Here is a 20000-nt window from a genome sequence, read left to right on the forward strand (position 1 = left end):
CGAAAGCGCTCTGCTTCGTTAGTTTGTTTTTCCAAGTGGTCTACTTTGCATAAGTGAACACACGTACCCGTGTTCTTATTAGCATACATATGTGTGTGTGTGTGTGTGTGTGTGTGTGTGTGTGTGTGTGCGTGCGTATTTGTGTGTATACATATATACATATACAATTACAACCTTTTGTGACTCCTTCTAGGACTACTAAAGCGACTTTCAACTCCTCTTTTGTCATGAACGTCTCCCCTTGGTTTGATTTGTCATTAATTCACCTCTGCTGCTCTAACATATAATACAAAACCAAAAATAAAAAGCATAAAAACGGAAATAAAAATAGTCTTGATGAAGGCCTATAGAAAAGGATTAAGAATTTTCAAAAATAATTTTTGGTTAAAAGTATTTCACTTATGTAAATATGTGGGCTTGCTAGGCACAGCGTATTGCAAAATTAATACTAATTCTTCATACAAGATATATCTACACATCCCTACACCATGTAATATTTTACCCCTCAGGACGCGATTAAATTACCCGTTGGTTGAGAGCCAATCAAGTATTGTATTTAGCTGTTATTGTTTTAGTATTATAGTCAGTAAGTGCCTTAAAACATGAAGTCAACATGAGAGAGAGAGAAAAAAGAAGACGAGGAAGAAGAAAAATGAAGAAAAAAGAAAAGTATTGTAAAAAAAGAAGAAAGATCACGAAAGAAAGAAGAAAAAAAGAAGAGGAAGATGGAGAAGAAGTAATGAGGAACAAAGAAGAAAAAGAAAGAGAAAAAAGAGAATAAAGAAGAAGAAAGAAGAAAAAGAAGAGGAAGAAGAAGGAGGAGGAGGAGAAGGAGGAGGAGGAGAAGAAGAGGAAGAAGTAGAGGATGAAGAAGAGGAGGAAGATGATGAAGAAGTAAAAGAAGACAGGAAAAACAAGAGGAGGAGGAGGAGGATGGTGAGGAAGAAGAAAAAGAAGACAGAGATAGAGGAATAAGACGCTCTCTGTTTTGAAGATTCTAGACGTCAAACTGCAAAGGAATCCACAAGTTCAACTATGATCTCCGTGTTACGAACAACTGAACCTGAGGACATCTAACTAGTTACTGCCCACGGTTGCTCCCATGTCATATAGAATGCACTGTTAGATTTTGGATATGTGCCAACATCCCCTAGCATACATCAGATGGGAGGTAATAGCTTAAATGCCTTATTTATAGACTACAAAGGTATGCTCAATTAGGAGATTATTCACAGAGATTGTGTAGTGTATATAAATACACACATAAACACACATGCGCGCGCGGACGTATACTAAAATTTAATGACTGTCCTAACTACCATTATATAATATTTCTTGTCTCAAAATCACACCACTGTCTGAATGGTTTACATACATACATCCATACTTACATATATAAAACAAATATAATTTCCTAAAATAAATATAATTCCCTGCTACATAAAGATGCATGATTGATGCACCATCCACTCCCCAACGTTGCATATATTCCAATCAAGCTAACTTGGCAACAATGAGCCCAGTGACACGGGTGACCTCGCTGTGAGAGAAATTTGCGTGGTATGAGGGCATTTGGCAAAATACTTAAAAACACGTTCTTCGACTTCTACAACACGAAGAAACAATCAGCAAGGACAAACTACTGTCACAGTTGTTGGTAATGATTATTCAGTGTTTTTTCTAGGTGTTACTAAGGCGAATATTTTTCTATTTTATCTTATTTTCTATTTATTGTTTTCATGATGTATTGGGCACATGGTCGTGGATTAGTACATCGTTGGGAATTCTTTTGGACTAATTTAACTTAACATCTCCGTTTCAAACGGGATTTTTTTTTCCTACTGTCTTATCTATCTTCATGATACCGTTCCTTACTTGACAACATAGGGTTTATAGCCCAGGACTACGCGTGGCATTTGTGGCTGCCGTCTGGTGATTTCATTCATCCCTATGGGACCCTTCTGGTTCTGCTTCTTGTCGTTTTGGACTCCCTTTCCTGCGCTTCTTTCCTAAACCCCTATCGTATCCAAAAGGGCGCACCTAGACCATGCAAGGAACTGATACAATGTTACTTATATATTCAATTCCGTGGGAAACCATATATATATGTATATATGTATATATATATATATATATATATATATATATATATATATATATATATATATATATATATATGAAAATAAATCACAAACGACACGTGATTCACAAAATATGCAAGTAACCAATAGGAAAATGAAAAATTGGTAACAGAAAGTTTTCGTCTATTTAAGACACCTTTGTACCTTTGAAGATGTCTTCAATAGACGAAAGCGTTGGGTTACCAATTTTTTATTTTCCTAGTGGTTATTTGCATATATATATATATATATATACATATATATATATTAATAAAAGAAATCAGGTCTTAGTGTATACATCTGGTTATGCCTGCAACAGCTGCTACAGGACTACAATGCACAGTATCGACTTTGAGCAAGCTTGGTTTCATAATGTCTAAAATAAATAACTATAAAAGTAAATAAATAAATAAATAAAAACTGTCTTTATTAATATGCTGGTCGTTTTGTGAATCACTCCTCCTGTATTATTCTAGGAGCAGTCAGGAAATTTTATTCACTCAATGTGAAAGCTTCCACTGTCACTACAATAAATATATACATTCAGTATTTACTGATAGTACTGAACTAACTATATAGCCACTGATAGTGTCAGGTTGATAGCAAATGTTCTAGAAAATATTTGGATAATTCTAGGTTGATAGCAGCGAACACGGGCTAAGATGTGGGTGACAACTGGTAATATTAGGAGTGTCAATTAATGTTTGGTTAACCCTCATTCAAAGCTTTTATTCTAGTTAACGACGGACCGTTTTAATAAACTCGGGGCATTTCTGGAACACAAGGAAAGTTCAATTGAACAGGTGATCACCTTGTCATCGTTTGGCATTTTCATTTCGAACTAATTTTTTTTTTTTTTTACTGGCCAATTTGGTCTCAGGGTAATTATGCATTTTCTGAAGCTCACCTAATTAAGTCACCATCGATCAAATCTAACGATAAAAGTCTCAAAACCGCCCACCCTACTTCCCTCCTTCTCCCCTCGCCCAAATGTTGCATGTAGTCAACATCTTAGGGACTTTAGTGGCACCCTTACGGACCCGGGGTCCTTAGCAATTTTTTCATGATTATAGACTAGTCTCCAAAATGAATGCTGACCACTAGAATTTTCTTCCAGCCCTCTGTCTTGCTGTCCTCCTTGAATCTTTTCTTTACTACGATAGTCTTTGTGGAGAGAAGCGTTGACAATTTTTTCTGACAAAATACTAATAGTACATGACAAAGGTCCAACTCTCTTTGATGCGACAAAACCTTTACTAGTAGATGGTAGTCCTTCTTGTAACGTCCTCTCCATACAATAGTATTAATTTCTGAAACGGGTCCTAAAGTCAAATAATTTTCATTTACGTAAAAAAAATCTGGAGGTTGTACAGTTTTCCAAAACAGAAAAAAATTCTTTTGCGCAGTAAGCCAAATTCGATTTTTTTTAAGAGAAGTCGAGGATCAGGTTATGAACTCAAACTACGTCACAGTTCACCAACAGGTAATTCATCCTTTGTCAAAAGGTAGAGGCACCTTCTTCGGGTTCGGATATTCTTATAAACAAAACAACTTCAAATATTGACAAGGTCCCTGCAGTTCTTTAATTCCTCTTGGGCAGAATTTGTGCACCTGCCATGTTGTTCCCTCCCCCCCCCCTTTTTTTCCTGCTCCAACGTTGAACGAAAACAACAAAAACCCGATCCGAGTTCCAGCCGACCACTGCGCAGGTGATCTGCGCATGCTACCCCTTCCCTTGGCGTCGTCGAATAAAAACAAAATATCCTCCGTGACATGTTCTGTGCACATTATACCAAAGAACGCGTGATACCTAGAAAGACTGCATCTCGAAGGAGTTCCTGGGAGTGAAAAGAGTTGTAAATGTGTCTTATAAGGGGGAGAGAGACATGGAGTGTCCTCATTATTACCGCCATCATGGTCTAACGCGGACGACGACGACAACGACGACGTCAGTCGACATGACGCAATGGCGCAGGTTTTCGTCGATGTAATATTTTTTATAATTTTTGTAATAACAACAATAATGCCATAACGATGAAAATAAGGAGGAACAGGAAAACGAGGAGGAGGATACTGATAATAAAAATAGCATCAGTGTAATAAAAATAGCAATATAAGCTAAATATGGAAATAAAGCGCAACAAATAAAATAAAAAAAGGAAAACAAATGAATGCTGCCATCAAGGCTCCACAAACTGATAATATCGATGAACATTAAAAGAGTTAAGGAGGAGGATAAAATAACGAAATTATCACGATAGAATAAAAACTTAAATTGTTACCTCCAGCAGCCATAACAACGTCAACAAAAATAACAAAAAATGACAGAATAAACGCAATCAAGACGCTATACCTGAATTAGTTCAAACATTAGTTGCAATAACTAAGATGAGAGGGAGGCAATGGGTAGTGGAATGGATGGGGAGAAAGTCGTTAGTATATGGATATATATTTATCAAGATTATCTTCATGAAATGTAGTTCAAGAAATCAGAACAGTAACGATAACGATCCTAAATTTGAGGGTAACAGAACTGGCAGAAGTAGCAACAAAACTAGTAGAGTAATAGTAACGATAGTAGTAATAGTAATAATGGCAGCAGCAGAAGGTAGTGGTAGTAGTACTTGTATTAGTATCAATATTAAAATCACTGATGGTAATGTTTACAAATACGTATATTGGTAGTGGTAGTAGTAATATCATTAGAAATTCGGTGATGGTAATAAGTTGTAAATAAATACATGAATTAGTATTGGTAATAGTAGTAGTGGTGGTAATAGTAGTATATTCAGTGACGGTAATAATTTCTAAATAAAAAAATAAAATTAATAAATTATGATAATCCTTTAGATGACAATTCAAAGGATTATATCGGAAGATCCACAACGCGCTTAACACGTCTACGTATAATGAAAATACTTCTCTATGTTGGAAATCGTTCGTATAATCTCAATTATTCGAAAAACGCGAGGAAATTCTTCCAGTGGTTGGAACTTTCTCGTGGAACCTCTTCCTCCGAATAGCGGAAATTCCGAATTTCAGAGAGCTTTCCAACAGGGAAAAAAAAATCTACATCACCTGGAGTCGCTTATCTGTGACCACAATCGTCATATTTTTCATTTTTATATATTTTACGTATTTTCGAATTAATCATATAATTTTTTTTTTGCAAAAATAATTAAACGATTACAACCAAAACTTCACATATTGGTGTTCATGTAACAAAATATATATAAAAAAAATCAGATAAATTAATATTAATATAAAGGTCTTTTTAGTACAATATAGCGTACCAGTAATCGCAATATCACTAAAAATAAAAAACTGAAATATATTTCCCAAATTACCAATAATTCTGTGGCATTCACTTCTGTGTCAGGCTGTCACGGACATGAATAAAATCGCCTGGCGGCAGGCGGAGTGAAATTGAAAGTACTACACGGGAAGGAAGGAAATAATCAAATCTATTTTACTTTGTTCCTGACGACCAAATGATGGTTAATTAAATGAAGATCACAATTAAGCTTTTCGGGTTTTTGATGTGACATTAGGAATGATGATAATAATAATAATAACAATAATAATAATAATAACAACAATAATAATAATATTCACAATAATATTATAACATTTATAATAATAATAGTAATAATAATGAGTAATAATAATAACAATAATAATAATATTCACAATAATATAATAAAAATGAAAATAATAATAATAACAATAGTAACAATCATAAGTAAAATAATAATAATAATAATAATAATAATAATGATGATAAAAACAATTATAATAATGTGATTAGGACCTTAACAATAAATAAATATAACGACTACGGAATAAACGATGACGTTATTTTTGGAAATAACAACAAAAACACCATTACAGTGATAGTGATAATTACCATAAAAATATTCTAACGAAAAATGTATTGAAAACTAAATAATATATATATATATATATATAATATATATATATATATATGTATGTATGTGAGCTAAGATAACAGGGAAACAAGGGTGTTGGAGTGGAATGAAATGAGAGGGAGTAGATGCGTGTTTATGGTTTGCCTACCTCCCTTATATGAGGAAGAAGCCCTTGGTATGTAGGTATGTGTGTGTGTGTGTGTGTGTGTGTGTGTGTGTGTGTGTGTGTGTACACACACATACAAACTAAGACAGAAAGGAAACAAAGAATGGTGGGAGGGAGTGGAGTCCGTGGGAGTGGGTGCGTGCCTTTGTTTTTGACTTGGCAACCCTTCTTATAAAAGGGAAGAAGCCCTTGGTGTGATGTATATATGTGTATATATATGTAGTAACACAGTCGGAATGAAAGAAAACTTGGAAGGACGTTTGACTTCTGTATTTCGGCTACCGGCTGTAGCCCTCTTCAGGAAAGTACAAGATAGTTGAAGTGGTAAAACGTATATACTCCTTTGACATAAGGAGAGGAATGTAACAGGAACATGGAAATTTTACATGACGAGCCAGATGACCTTGATCGAGGAAAACGTCGCGAGGTCAAACGTGGGGTCAGGCGAGGGGTCAGGAGGGTGATGATTACTGATCCGAGCGACTCGTCGCTAAACGTGAGATAATGTCCGGAGACCATTGTTCTTTGGAGATGTTAAAATCGGGACATTCTTCAAAAGAGGCGGACTCGACTATTTCCGTCCTGAAACCAGAACTGGAGTTGAACACTAATATCGGCCTTATCCTAGTCAATCTGGTGGTTTTGGTGACTCACGTGTTGGAATACAGCCGAACTTTCTTGGGTATATTTGATGGATCTCTTGTGACTAGTCAATCTAGAGTTCAAGTCTCTACCAATTTGGACCAGGTACACTAGATCACAATCTCGGCAGGGGAAGCTATATACTCTAGGAGAATCAGCCTCCTTTATCCTTTGGTAAACGTTCACAACTTGCTTATGCATTGTCTTAGGATATTGGTAAGCAAAAGTGAGACGGTTCTTGGGAATTAGATTAACAGAAAAAGTGATGGCGTTGCCGCAGGGGACTTCTAAATCGTCACTATGAAGGGTGGGGGTTGAGTGGTGGGAGCCGAAGTTAAATTTTTAAAATGGCTGACTCTAGCTTTATTGAGGGTTTGATCCAAGAACCACGCCGGGTAGGCCAACTTCACTGAGATTTAGTGAAGTCAATCTCGCGGTCCAAGAACTGGTGACTACAAATTCTGAACGCCCTTAGAAAAAGACCAGAATCAACGCCTCTCTTATCTTTATCTGTGTGGTTACTGAAAAAAAGGAGACAAAAAAGAGGAAAAAGAAGAAGAATATGAAGGCAGCTCTCTGAGTTGGTGGGCTTCCTGAATATTGTAAAAAGTAAGCTACCATCAATCCTTTTGATTAAGATATCCAATCTATTATTATCTACTATTTACCTTCCTCCCATTCAGCTTTGAACTTAATATTTGGGGTCAATTGGTTCTATTTATCATGGAACACTTCGAATGCACTCCACTTGTCATCCCACGATGAGAAAATGTCATCGACATAACTGAAGCAAGATGCTGTGATGACTGCCATTTATTTCATATTATTTGTTTATTTGTTTATTTGTCTGTTTATTGCTTGATTTTCATTTATTATTATTTATCTGTCAATTTATTATAATTTACTATTCACCTGGTTGTTTATTATTCAACTATACCTATGCATTTAATATATTATTATTTATATTACAATCTTTATTTTATTTTAGTTTTTTATTTATTTATCATTATTATATTTTTTTCGCATCCGACCTAGTTATGGACCAAAAGGTCTCGTGTCGGCATACTCCGCCTTTGTAATCTTTTGAAAGCAAATCATCTCGGGTAGTTTGATGGTGGGTAACAAGGTACAGTCACAGTACTCCATGTACAGTTTGGGCAAAACAAAAGACATATTGTAACCCATACTGCAACCGTACTTTTGTCTGTAGAATTCGTTCTAGAAAGAACATTCGAAAATCACAGACGCTGAATTTAATATGAATCTTCGCAAGATTTCAGTGGATGAGTAAGTAAATAGCCTGAAGGTCACAAATCCTAAGTTTCTCTATTTTAAGGTCTTCCGAAATGACATAAATCGGACCTCCCTTTGGGGTCCATCATTTCTAACCAAGGCTGTATTTGCAAGCATTCAAAGTGGCTGTCAGACCTTTAGTCACCTTTTGTTGGCGATTTTTCCAGCTCACACATTAAAAACTCCATTGATTTGATAAAAAAAGTCAAAATAAATTATGCTAAGATGCTTAATCACGATATTACTTCTCTTTTTACTAACATTAATGCTGAGAATCTTATTTTTGGAATGCAGACTGCAATCGTGTTAGGACAACTTCCCACTCCCATTCTGCTGAAGAGGACTACAGATGGTAGTCGAAATACACGGATCTTCTGTACTTCTGATATTATTTCTCCGATAGAGGGTTTTAAGTGTACATTATCACTCCCAGGTACCAAAATTCTCGATTTGATTCGCCTTTGTGTTTCTTGGAATGTTTTTTTTTTCTTTCCAGAACGAATTCTACAGTATATACAGTATATACAGTATATATATACATATATAAATAACTAATTCCTTCTCCATCTCCTTTTTCTCTGTTTGGAACATTGACTGTATACTTCTATTTAGACAACATTTTAAGGACTCGAGTGACATCCCTATTGGAAAAAAAGAATGCTGATCATTCAGGACTTCTGCCTCTTCTTTCGGTTGCTGTTCCTCCTTAATTCTTTCCTTTGCCAACTCTGCGACCCAACTACTTCGGTGCCAATTTGTCCCAAAGGATACAAGCTCTGGATATTTTCGAAAATAATAATAATAATAATAATAATAATAATCATCATCCTTATCCTCTTTTTCTTTTCCCCGTCCTCCTTTTTTCCTCTTTTTCTTTCTCCTCCTCTTCACCTTCCTCCTTATCCTCCTCTTCTTTTCCTCTTCCTCCTCGTCTTCCCCCTACGACAAATTACCCTTTTTATGTACTCTGACGCACTTTAAATAGTTTACTCTGGCTAGATACGGGAGATTTTATACCACTGAAGCTCAAAATGTACTTGAAAAAGCTGTAATAAGCGAAACGTCGTACAAATAAAGGCTCCGTCCTCATATGGTGTAACTCGTCATATTTTCGAAAATAATAATAATAATAATCATCATCCTTATCCTCTTCTTTTCCTCGTCCTCCTTTTTTCCTCTTTTTCTTTCTCCTCCTCTTCACCTTCCTCCTTATCCTCCTCTTCTTTTCCTCTTCCTCCTCGTCTTCCCCCTACGACAAATTACCCTTTGTATGTACTCTGACGCACTTTAAATAGTTCACTCTGGCTAGATCCGGGGGATTTTACACCACTGAAGCTCAAAATCCCCCAAGACTGAGACGCCCTCCACAATTTGTATCCTGACTGCCGAGAGACGATTTTACTCAAGCATGGAAGGGCACACCGCCCTAGATAGGGTCGCGGAACCTCCAGATCTCGTTCCACCCGTGGACCGACCTCTCAGTTGAATAAAATCATCCGACTCTCGTTACGCGAGCCAGGCAACGAGTCACTCCGACCAAATGAGTCTCTTAGCGTCTGTGATAGATTTAAGTCTTTGTTTTGGCTGCCGGAAGACGATTTTATTCATCAAGAGGAAGGCAAGACAGACGTTTCATGGGTCTGGCTGGGCATCTGGAGGTACCTTGGCTTTTGATGAATAAAAGCGCCTAACGGGAAAGAATAAGAAAAATATTCCTGGAGGAGGAGTTGCCTGGGTCCGTGGAACGAAGGGCAACGCAGACGTAATAGACAAAGGAATGTGTGCGCATTACAGAAGCCTCTCATGCAAGGATTCGAACTCAGAAAAGAGTGGATAGTTCTTCCTCTGTCTACTGAACATGGCGTCATGCATATGAGGTCTTAGCATACCGTCATGCAAGGAGACAGACCTAGTACGCCGTCATGCAGGTAGACAGACGTCTCAACATGCCGTCATGCAGTTGACAGACGCCTTAGCGTAACGGTATAAATATAATCAGGTGTCTTAGCCTACCGTCATGCAAGTAGATAGACTTAGCATACCGTCACGCAGGTAGACAGAAGCCCCAACTTTGCCGTCATACAGGTTGACAGACTCAAGACACCGTCATGCAGGGAGACAGACGTATGTCTACCCGACCGTCCCTCGTCTAGCCGACCGGCTTGGTCGGAGGGAGAGTCCGCCATTTTGTTTCTTCCGTCAACGCCATGGCCCGGAGAACGGCCTGGCAGAACCTTCGGCCGACCTAGCAACCCTCATCAAAGCATAATTACGTTTATTTTGAAGTATTATGATGTCCGAATACCCTGCCCTGTTGTAGCAAATAGATTTTTCTTTCGTTCTATTGGAAATTGGACACCCGGAGTCGTTTTGGGAGAGAGGTAGGCTCTCCTATCGGAAGCTTAGGTCCACAAAGACCTACGCAGACTAAAATTTTGTTTGGATATATTTGCAATTACAGTGGTTATTAAGTAAAAATAATTGCAGTTTGAGACACAGGACTTGCTCGTGCATTGGTACAGGTACCTTTTCGTACTAAAAGAACGAAAATAAGGATGAAATACTTAAATATTTGTAAAACATATGGAGACACTTTATGACCGGGGACGCAGATAATTCGCCTTTTTCTCTTTTTTTTTTTATTAATACATAAACAACACAAACGCACACACACACACACACACACACACACACACACACACACGCACGCACACACACTCGAGCGTATCAAAAGATCCATATGGACAAATACGCATCTATTCATGATATTCAGTCAATTTCTTTAAATATTAGATCTCCTGGTATCAATTCTCATCAATATACCAATTATACCTGTATAGCAATTTAACTAAGGATTTCAAAAATATACTCACTGGCTAGCCTCGCCAGTTTACAAAAATAAAAAATAAATAATTCGATTGTAGCGAAATAAAAAAATTAATATTATGAGGGTCATCTGTCTGCGTGTTTTACTGAGATTTATGGGATTTATTTACTTGAAGACGAAATCTGGGCGGTGATCACTTCATATCTATTCACGACTTATACATTGTTCTGACTGCCGTCAAACGATTTTAATCAATTAGGCTGCAGTTGACCGGCGCTTCTATCCTTTGGAAGAACTCAAGTGGAGCGGGAAGGAGGGTTTAAGGGTGATTCTAAGCTTGGATCTATGACTGGGGCCACATTTCCAAAAGGCTCTTTGTTTTGTGATTCCCCTTTTTAAAATTCTTGTTAAAGAAAGACTCAGAATGAAGATCGGGAACTCTCACTGATGTTTCTTTCCGTTGTAAAGATACACCACAGATGACTTAGACGGAAAAAAAGGAAAACACAATACTTTTGGTGTTAAATCGGGTTTCCTAGGAATGACTAGATACAGGCGCATCCAGACACTTGATCCATCTTTCTCCTTAACCATTCCTAGGCTCCAATGGCCTCCTGGCGCCCCTACGGATCCCCTTATTTAATCTCAGCTATGTGTTTCGCGTCTATGTACTTGATAAAGCTGTAAAAAGCGAAACATTGTACTAATAAAAAGCTTCTTCCTTATATGGAATTTTTTATAGATATAGGCGTAAACTCAACAAATGGACACGAATTTTAGACTCAAAGAAAATCTAAATTTCACTTCTAATTTCTATTTACTCTTAAATCTTAGATATAACCCTTATATCTAACTCACAGAATATTCAGAATCTAAAAAAAAAAAATTAAAAGATGGTCGACCTAACCTGTAAACTCAACAACTGGACACGAACCTTAAACTCGAAGATAAATCTAAATTTTACTTCTAATTTCTATTTACTTTTAAATCTAGATAGAACCCTTATATCTAACTCATAGAATATTGAAAAACATAACCTAAAAAATATATAAAAATTATTAAAAGATGGTCGATCTCACCTGTACTTACTGGAAGTTACCCAACCCTGTCTTTAAGTAGCTACATGATGGTTACACTAAACACTCTCCACCCTGATGTGGAGAAGGGTTTTGTGTCCCTGATTATGTTACAAAATCCTTCTGGGAGCGTCACCAGAGTGCCAACTAGTGCCACTCCAATACACACCCACTGTAGTACTCCCACACCCACCCATCCACTGTAGGACTCCCACGCACGCCCACTGTAGTACTCGCATACACACCTATTGTAGTACTCCCACACACGCCCATTGTGGTACTTCCACACACGCCCATTGTGGTATTCCCACACACACCCATTGTAGGACACACACACGCCCACTGTAGGACTCACACACACGCCCACTGTAGGACTCACACACCCGCCCACAGTAGGACTCACGCCCACGCCCATTGTAGTACTCACACACACACCCACTGTAGGACTCCCAAACACGCCCACTGTAGGACTCCCAAACACGCCCACTATAGAACTCCCAGACACGCTTATTGTAGTACTCCCATACACGCTCATTGTAGTACTCCCATACACGCCCAGTGTAGTACTCCCACACGCGCCCATTGCTGGATTCACACACACACCCATTGTAGTACTCTCACACACGCCCATCGTAGGACTCACACACACGCACACTCTAGGACTCACACACACGCTCATTGTAGGACTCCCATACTTGCCCACTGTAGTACTTCCACATACGCCCATTGTAGTACTCTCAAACCCACCCACTGTAGGACTCCCAGACACACCCATTGTAGTACTCACACACCGCCCACTGTACTCGTAAGACTCCCATACACGCCCTCTATAGTACTCCCATACACGCCCACTGTAGTACAAATGTTACTACTAATGTATAAGTAGAGGTCGTCCACGTTATCATGATTTGGGAGACATTTGTGATACTGCCTGTACGTGATACTGACAACTGTGACCTCTCCCACCCAAACTAATGGAACGAGGATCCTACGCCTGGGGACACTGATGAGCTGCGGCCGAAGTCGTCATCTCTGCCCAGTGCGTTTTGAGGACTGTTGGGGGAAGTTAAGAGTCACTGTCGGGAATCGGAGAGAAGTGCAGGATTCGAACCCACAATTAAGCGAGTACGAGACTAGCACGTTTCTGATGACGTCAGCAAGTCGACCCTAGGCAGCTACACACACACACACATATATTTCTTTTTATCAACCACAAGGGGGCGGAGTTTATAGTGCCAAGCTAATATAAATAGAGAAACAGGAAGAAAATTAAGTGAAATATTAGGAGTCTTGAGAAAAAGGAGACAGGGAAATGGGTGAGAGAAGAGACGGAGGGAGAAGGATGGGCGTGAGGGGGAGGGATTACAGTAGAATTTCAGGTGGAGAGAGGAATTGGGGATAAAATTATCTGGGGGTAAGTAGAATCTGGGGTAAAATTATCTGGGGGAAAGTAGAATTTGGGGGTAAAATTATCTGGGGAAAGTAGAATTTGGGGGTAAAATTATTGGGGAGAAAGTAGGATTTGGGGGTAAAATTATCTGGGGATAAAATTATCGGGGAGAAAGTAGAATTTGGGGGTAATATTATCTGTGGGAAAGTAGAATTTGGGGGCAAAATCATCTGGGGTAAGTAGAATTTGGGGATGAAATTATCTGAGGGGGGGGGAGTAGAATTTGGGGACAAAATCATCTGGGGAAATGAAGGATTTCGGGACGAAATGATCAGAGGAAAGTTAGTATTTTGGAGCTAATTAATGTATTATTTGGGGACAAAATTATGGGCGGGGGGGGGGAAATTAGTTGACGGTTTCAGCCGTCGCCAAGGAATTTTTGACATCTTTTCATCTTCACTTGGAACTACAAGGACGTTGTTGGCGAAAGAGAGAGAGAAAGAGAGAAAAACTGTTTACGAAATTGTGGATCGAATTTCAAGAGTGATTTTGTCATTCCTCTCTTAAGGCTCAGTCACACCAAGCTTACGACCAGTTTCCGACCATCAGCGACCAGGTGGTCGCCGACCAGTTGCAGGTAGTCTTTGGAAGTCGCTGGTAGTCGGTAATAAGATAGATGAATAGATAGATCGATAGATATATATATTAGAACACACACTGAATAGTCCCCAGTACACAGATTTTCATCTTATCAACCACATTAACTTCTTCCATTTCAATTCCTTGCATAAGTTTTGTGTCGCCGACCGATCGCTTGATTTTCGGTCGAAGGTGGTCGGAAACAGGTCGTAAGCTGCTTGGTGTGGCTAGGGATTAACTCCCGAGGCTTAGTCCCTTACTTCGTCCCTGACAACTTGACATTGCCCTTAAGATGTCCCCTGAGAAGTTGTTGTTTTGCTCAACACGTCCCTGAGAACACAATCCTTCACTTCATCATACCTCTGAGAATTTGCAGTTTCACTCACATTCCCCTGCGATCTTTGCCCTTTCCATCACCATAACCCCCTGAGAGGTTGCTCTTTTTCCTTCACCATACCCCTTAGAACATAGCCATTCCCTTCACCATATCCCTGAGAAGTTACTCTTTCCCTTCACCATACCCCCTGAGAACTTCCAATTTCCATCACCATACCCCTGAAAACATACCAATTTCCTTCCCCATACCCCCTGAGAACATACCAATTCCCTTCACCACTCTGCCCATTATTTCACCCATTCCCCTCACCATACCCCTGAGAACATACCAATTCCCTTCACCATACCCCTGAGAAGTTGCAATATACTTCACCACTCTCCCAATGATTTCACCCATTCCCCTCACCATTCCCCTGAGAACTTTCTCTTTCCCTTACCATGTGTGCGACCGTTTCCCCTGTGGGGCGACGTCCCGGTGGTGTTGACCCGTCAATTGTCCGCATCTCACCTGGAAAGCAAGGAACCATCAATGGCGTCGAGTCGCGAAAGAGCACAACCCGCAAAGCGAGGGGCGGTTGTCCGCAAACATAAGAACCGCTGTTATAATCTTCAGGGAAACGTGAAGCGAGACTTGTTAGGGAGGAACACAATGGGAAATAATTCTGGGTCAGGTTTTTTTTGTCTGCAATAAATACATACATAAATACATAAATAATTCACACTGAAGATGTAATATACGAAAGCGCTCTGTTCCGTTTGTTTATTTTCTAAAGTACCTTGCATATACATAAATAAATGTGCAAATGCATAAATGGATAAATATACAACAATAAATGAGTAATCACAAAAATATGTAATTAAACAAGTAAATAATGAATAAACAAACAAATCAATATACAAATGAATGAATAAATGAACAAATATACAAAAATAGTGAGTAATCTTATGAAAATACGTAAATGAAATAACGAATAACAAATTAGTAAATGAACACAGAAAACAAATAACCAAGCAACTATCAAAACAGACAAACTGTAATTTGTTTAATTCAGTAAATATTCAATAAATTTGTGCTCTAGTTCAATGGGTTCAACGCGTTCTATGAAAAATACATTCAGAACAATACAGTTCTTTGTTCATCTAACTTTAGTGCGAGATACAATAACGATGACGTCATGTTGGCTTTTGTTTTTCTTCATTTATTGAGGAATTCCTCGATCAGAAATGACTTCGATCAAAATATTTTGTTTCTGTAGTAAAGTCATATCTCCTAGTCACGTTGAGAAACTTCACAATGAGCTAATTAATTTTTGTAATACTCTTTCAAGATATTATTGAAAAAGAAATAGCTGTTTTCGGGTTAATGGCAGGTAATGTGGCTTTGGTTTCTGTGATACACGCCCAATAGTGCCCTTGAGTTCAAGGAAGACCAAATATGGACATCGCACGTGACTCGCATCTTTAGAGGCCCAAATCATGGAAGAAAACGAAAACAGGAAAAGAAAAGAAAAAATAAATAAAAAGCAACGCACGTGGCCTGAAGACGATAAAGAGGAAAGCCAATATTCGGCCGTTGTGACTCATCAAAGACGTATATGGCGACACAAGGACCAGCTGACCATGAACCGGTCGTTATAAGCTGTGACCAGGACTTTGGTAAAGACAAGGAACAAGGTAAGTGTCGGTGATCACGCGACGAGTTCTCGTTAAGTATCTGGGTGGAGGTTGGCGTGGGGGTGGGCGGAGTGGATAGTTGGGCGTGAGTAAGACTGGACTGTGACACAAAGACAACGGAACAAGCTCTTGTCAATCCTGCCGCAAATGGATTGGTATGTCCGGATGAAAGGGATATAAGGAAGTATGTATGTATGAGGCAAGTTCACGTCTTCGCATGCGTATGTATATAAGAACATAAGAATGAAGGAGACTGCAAGAGACCATCAGGCCTACACAAGGCAGTCCCATGTCCATCACCATCCATAAAGTTGTCTTACCGTTTCTTAAAACAACTGATAGTTTCAGCGCTCACTACATGGTTACTAAGTCTATTCCATTCGTTGACCGCCCTCTTAGTAAACCAATTCTTGCCTATTTCCTTCTTTAATCTAAATTTGTCCAGTTTAAATCCATTACTGCGTACGGAAGTATTCGTGTACACCTGTACAATTTAATGCAGATGTAGGAAGAGAGAGGAGAGGAAGGAGACGTGGAAGAGGAGGGAGGAAACTGCTGACAATATATCATTTAGTGAACTCAGAAATTATGAAAAGGATTAGGTGATTCTAGATAAACCGAGTTTTAATCAAATATTGGGTTTATGTGTCCAAAGACTACATCAAAATACAAAGCACCAAATTGCTAAACTAATATATTTTTTGTGTATTCTTTATAGTAATGTTCGGTTATTCTCTATAGTAAAAATTAGCTGTCAAATGCATATAATTAGCGTTTATATATATATGAATATATATATATATACATATACATATATATATCTATATATGCAAGCAATCACATCACCGTGATACAAAAATGCAAAATAACCACAGGAGAAGGGAAACTTGTAGACAGTAAGTACTTTCGTACATTACATCATCAGACTAAATGACAGAGATACAGAGTTGTGTTTAAATGTAAGTATCAGGTGACAAACATAGTGGGGGGAGGGGAGACAATACAATGCGGAAAGGGGGGGATGACCTTATCTCTATCGACCTGACCAACACATAAGGCTCAATTTGGCGGAAAGATCTTGGTGACCATTTGGGTTACCAATTTATCACATTGAAAATGGCCTTAGCTTAAGTTTATATCTTTATCAAACGTGCCTGATATTAAGCAGGATTCTATTATATTTCGTTCTTGTAGGTTTTTTCCTTTGGCTAAAATTGTTGCCTTAGACCAATCAATTTGATGGTTGTATACTGCTTATGTTGAAATAACGCATTATTTTCCTGGGCAGATTTCACACTATATTTATGTTGGGAAATCCTTGTTTCCAAGTTTTTCCCAGTTTGTCCATATAAAATTTGTTACAATCTTGGCAAGGAATTTGATAGACCACACCGTTGTTAGGAGAGCTGCTCTTAATTAAAGTTTTCTTAATGGTGTGGTCATATTTAAAAGCTACTTTGATATCCAATTTTTTGAGTAGGTTGACAATACTAAGAATTTTTTCATGAAAAGGAAGAACAAGTGTTTTAAGTAGTTTATGGTTTTCCTTGTTCTTGATTGCAAGTTTTGTAAAAGCGTTTCTTGGCGATATTGTGACATTGATTAAGAATATGAGTGGGATATTTTAACCTTTCCCCAATATTCCGGATAGTTCTAATTTCGTCATCAATAAATGAGTTAGGAATAGTGCCTATTTCTAACTCATTTATTCAAAATAGTGAAGACTTGATTAAAAAGGTTAAGCCTCTCAACATTGATTATCCTTACAATTTAGTTAGTTTCGATGTTACTGGGCTCTTTACTCATGTCCCAGTTCAAGATGTTTTAACCTTTCTCCCAAATATTCTAGATGACAGTATTGATGGTATCCCTTGTAAAATTTTTATAAAATTAATAAGTCTGTGTGTAAATAATTCTTCTTTTGTCTATGAGGGGAAATATTACACACAGACCTTCGGAATGGCTATGGGAAATCCTCTTTCACCGGTTTTAGCTAACATCTACATGGAATATTTTGAGAAAAATATTTATTACCAACTATTAAAGATGAAAAAATCATTTGGTTCCGATATGTAGACGATGTTTTGTGTTTCTGGCCTAGTAACCTATCTATTGATGATTTCCTTATAATCTAAATTCACTGGTACCCTCCATTAACTTCACTCTTGAAATAGAAAATAACAACAGTTTGCCCTTTTTAGATGTTGAAATAATTAGAGATAATGGTACTCTGAAAACAAAAGTCTATAGAAAACCTACCAATATTCTTTCCTATGTTCATTTTTATTCCAATCACCATATCAATGTAAAAAGATCAGTTTTTATTTCCATGTACTTGAGAGCTTACAGGATTTCAGATCCTGAATTTATTGATGACGAAATTAGAACTATCCGGAATATTGGGGAAAAGTTAAAATATCCCACTCATATTCTTAATCAATGTCACAATACCACCAAGAAACGCTTTTACAAAACTTGCAATCAAGAACAAGGAAACCATAAACAACTTAATACACTTGTTCTTCCTTTTCATGAAAATTTTCTTAGTATTGTCAACCTACTCAAAAAATTGGATATCAAAGTAGCTTTTAAATATGACCACACCATTAAGAAAACTTTAATTAAGAACAGCCCTCCTAACAACAACGGTGTGGTCTATAAAATTCCTTGCCAAGATTGTAACAAATTTTATACTGGACAAACTGGGAAAAACTTGGAAACAAGGATTTCCCAACATAAATATAGTGTGAAATCTGCCCAGGAAAATAACGCGTTATTTCAACATAAAGCATTATACAACCATCAAATTGATTGGTCTAAGGCAACAATTTTAGCCAAAGGAAAAAGCCTACAAGAAAGAAATATAATAGAATCCTGCTTAATATCAGGCACGTTTGAGAAAAATATAAACTTAAGCTATGGTCATTTTAATTGTGATAAATTGGTAACCCAAATTGGTCACCGAGATCGTTCCGCCAGATTGAGCCTTATGTGTTGGTCAGGTCGATAGAGGTAAGGTCATCCCCCCTCCCTATGGTTGCCACATGATACTTACATTTAAACACAACTCTGTATCTCTGTCATTTAGTCTGAAGATGTAATATATGAGAGTACTTATTGTCCACAAGTTTCCCTTCTCCTGTGGTTATTTTGCATATATACATACATACATATATATATATATATATATATATATATATATATATACCGAATACCCCTACCGAACACGCACACAGTCAATCATTTGGCACATGAGGATCTTCAGTGGTAAAAAAGGAACCAGTTAGAGGGCTATTCTCATCCTTTTACAAATCATATGTTTCCTGCCACTCTGCCTTCCACTCATTCCATCCTATGGGCTACGAACTTGGGATACTAAAACATTTGTCTCTCCTCCCTGCATATCTTGAGCACTTAGAAAAATACCCAAAGCAGTAGACCATGTAGGTAATGTGATGTTTCCTGTGCATCCCCTTCTCATCAGTCCCTCTACATCAGTGGTTCCCAAACTGGGGGAACTTTCCCCCTGGGGGGAAATTTGAACCTACCAGGGGGGAAATAATTACACTACCTACTAAAATAATCTCAGATGAATTTTCTCATGTCTGAGAGAGAGAGAGAGAGAGAGAGAGAGAGAGAGAGAGAGAGAGAGAGAGAGAGAGAGAGAGAGAAAGGCCTGTTTATCAGTATATATGTACATTTGAAAAATAAATTAGTAGATAGTCACAGTGTGTTTTAGCTCTTTCCCTCAAACACATGAAGGGGGAAATCTGGATGGTTGAACTGGGAGCAGGGGGGAAATGACAGAAAAAAATTTGGGAACCACTGCTCTACATAGCCACTTCTGAAACGAACGGCCATCGTCAACTACAAGATTGGTTCTGTCCACTTTCTTGTCAAATAAGATC

The 20000-nt window shown here is 38.0% G+C and overlaps 1 protein-coding gene across 13 annotated transcripts in view; it reads right to left on the bottom strand.

The window, feature by feature from the left end:
- Positions 1–20000, bottom strand: part of LOC143019304 (uncharacterized) — a 376276-nt gene that overhangs the window by 64909 nt on the left and 291367 nt on the right. For 10 of the 13 annotated variants that reach the window (XM_076174939.1, XM_076174938.1, XM_076174937.1 and 7 more), the window contains one exon: positions 14856–14926. The exons of the other annotated variants lie outside the window; for them this stretch is intronic. In XM_076174939.1, coding sequence (XP_076031054.1) covers positions 14856–14921 — 66 coding nt within the window. In that variant the 5' untranslated portion in view covers positions 14922–14926. The remainder of the gene's footprint in view (positions 1–14855; positions 14927–20000) is intronic. 13 annotated transcript variants of the gene reach the window in all.

Source organism: Oratosquilla oratoria, chromosome 37, assembly GCF_046742065.1.
Source record: "Oratosquilla oratoria isolate Oo_2021 chromosome 37, ASM4674206v1, whole genome shotgun sequence".
In the NCBI taxonomy this organism is placed as follows: Eukaryota; Metazoa; Arthropoda; class Malacostraca; order Stomatopoda; family Squillidae; genus Oratosquilla; species Oratosquilla oratoria.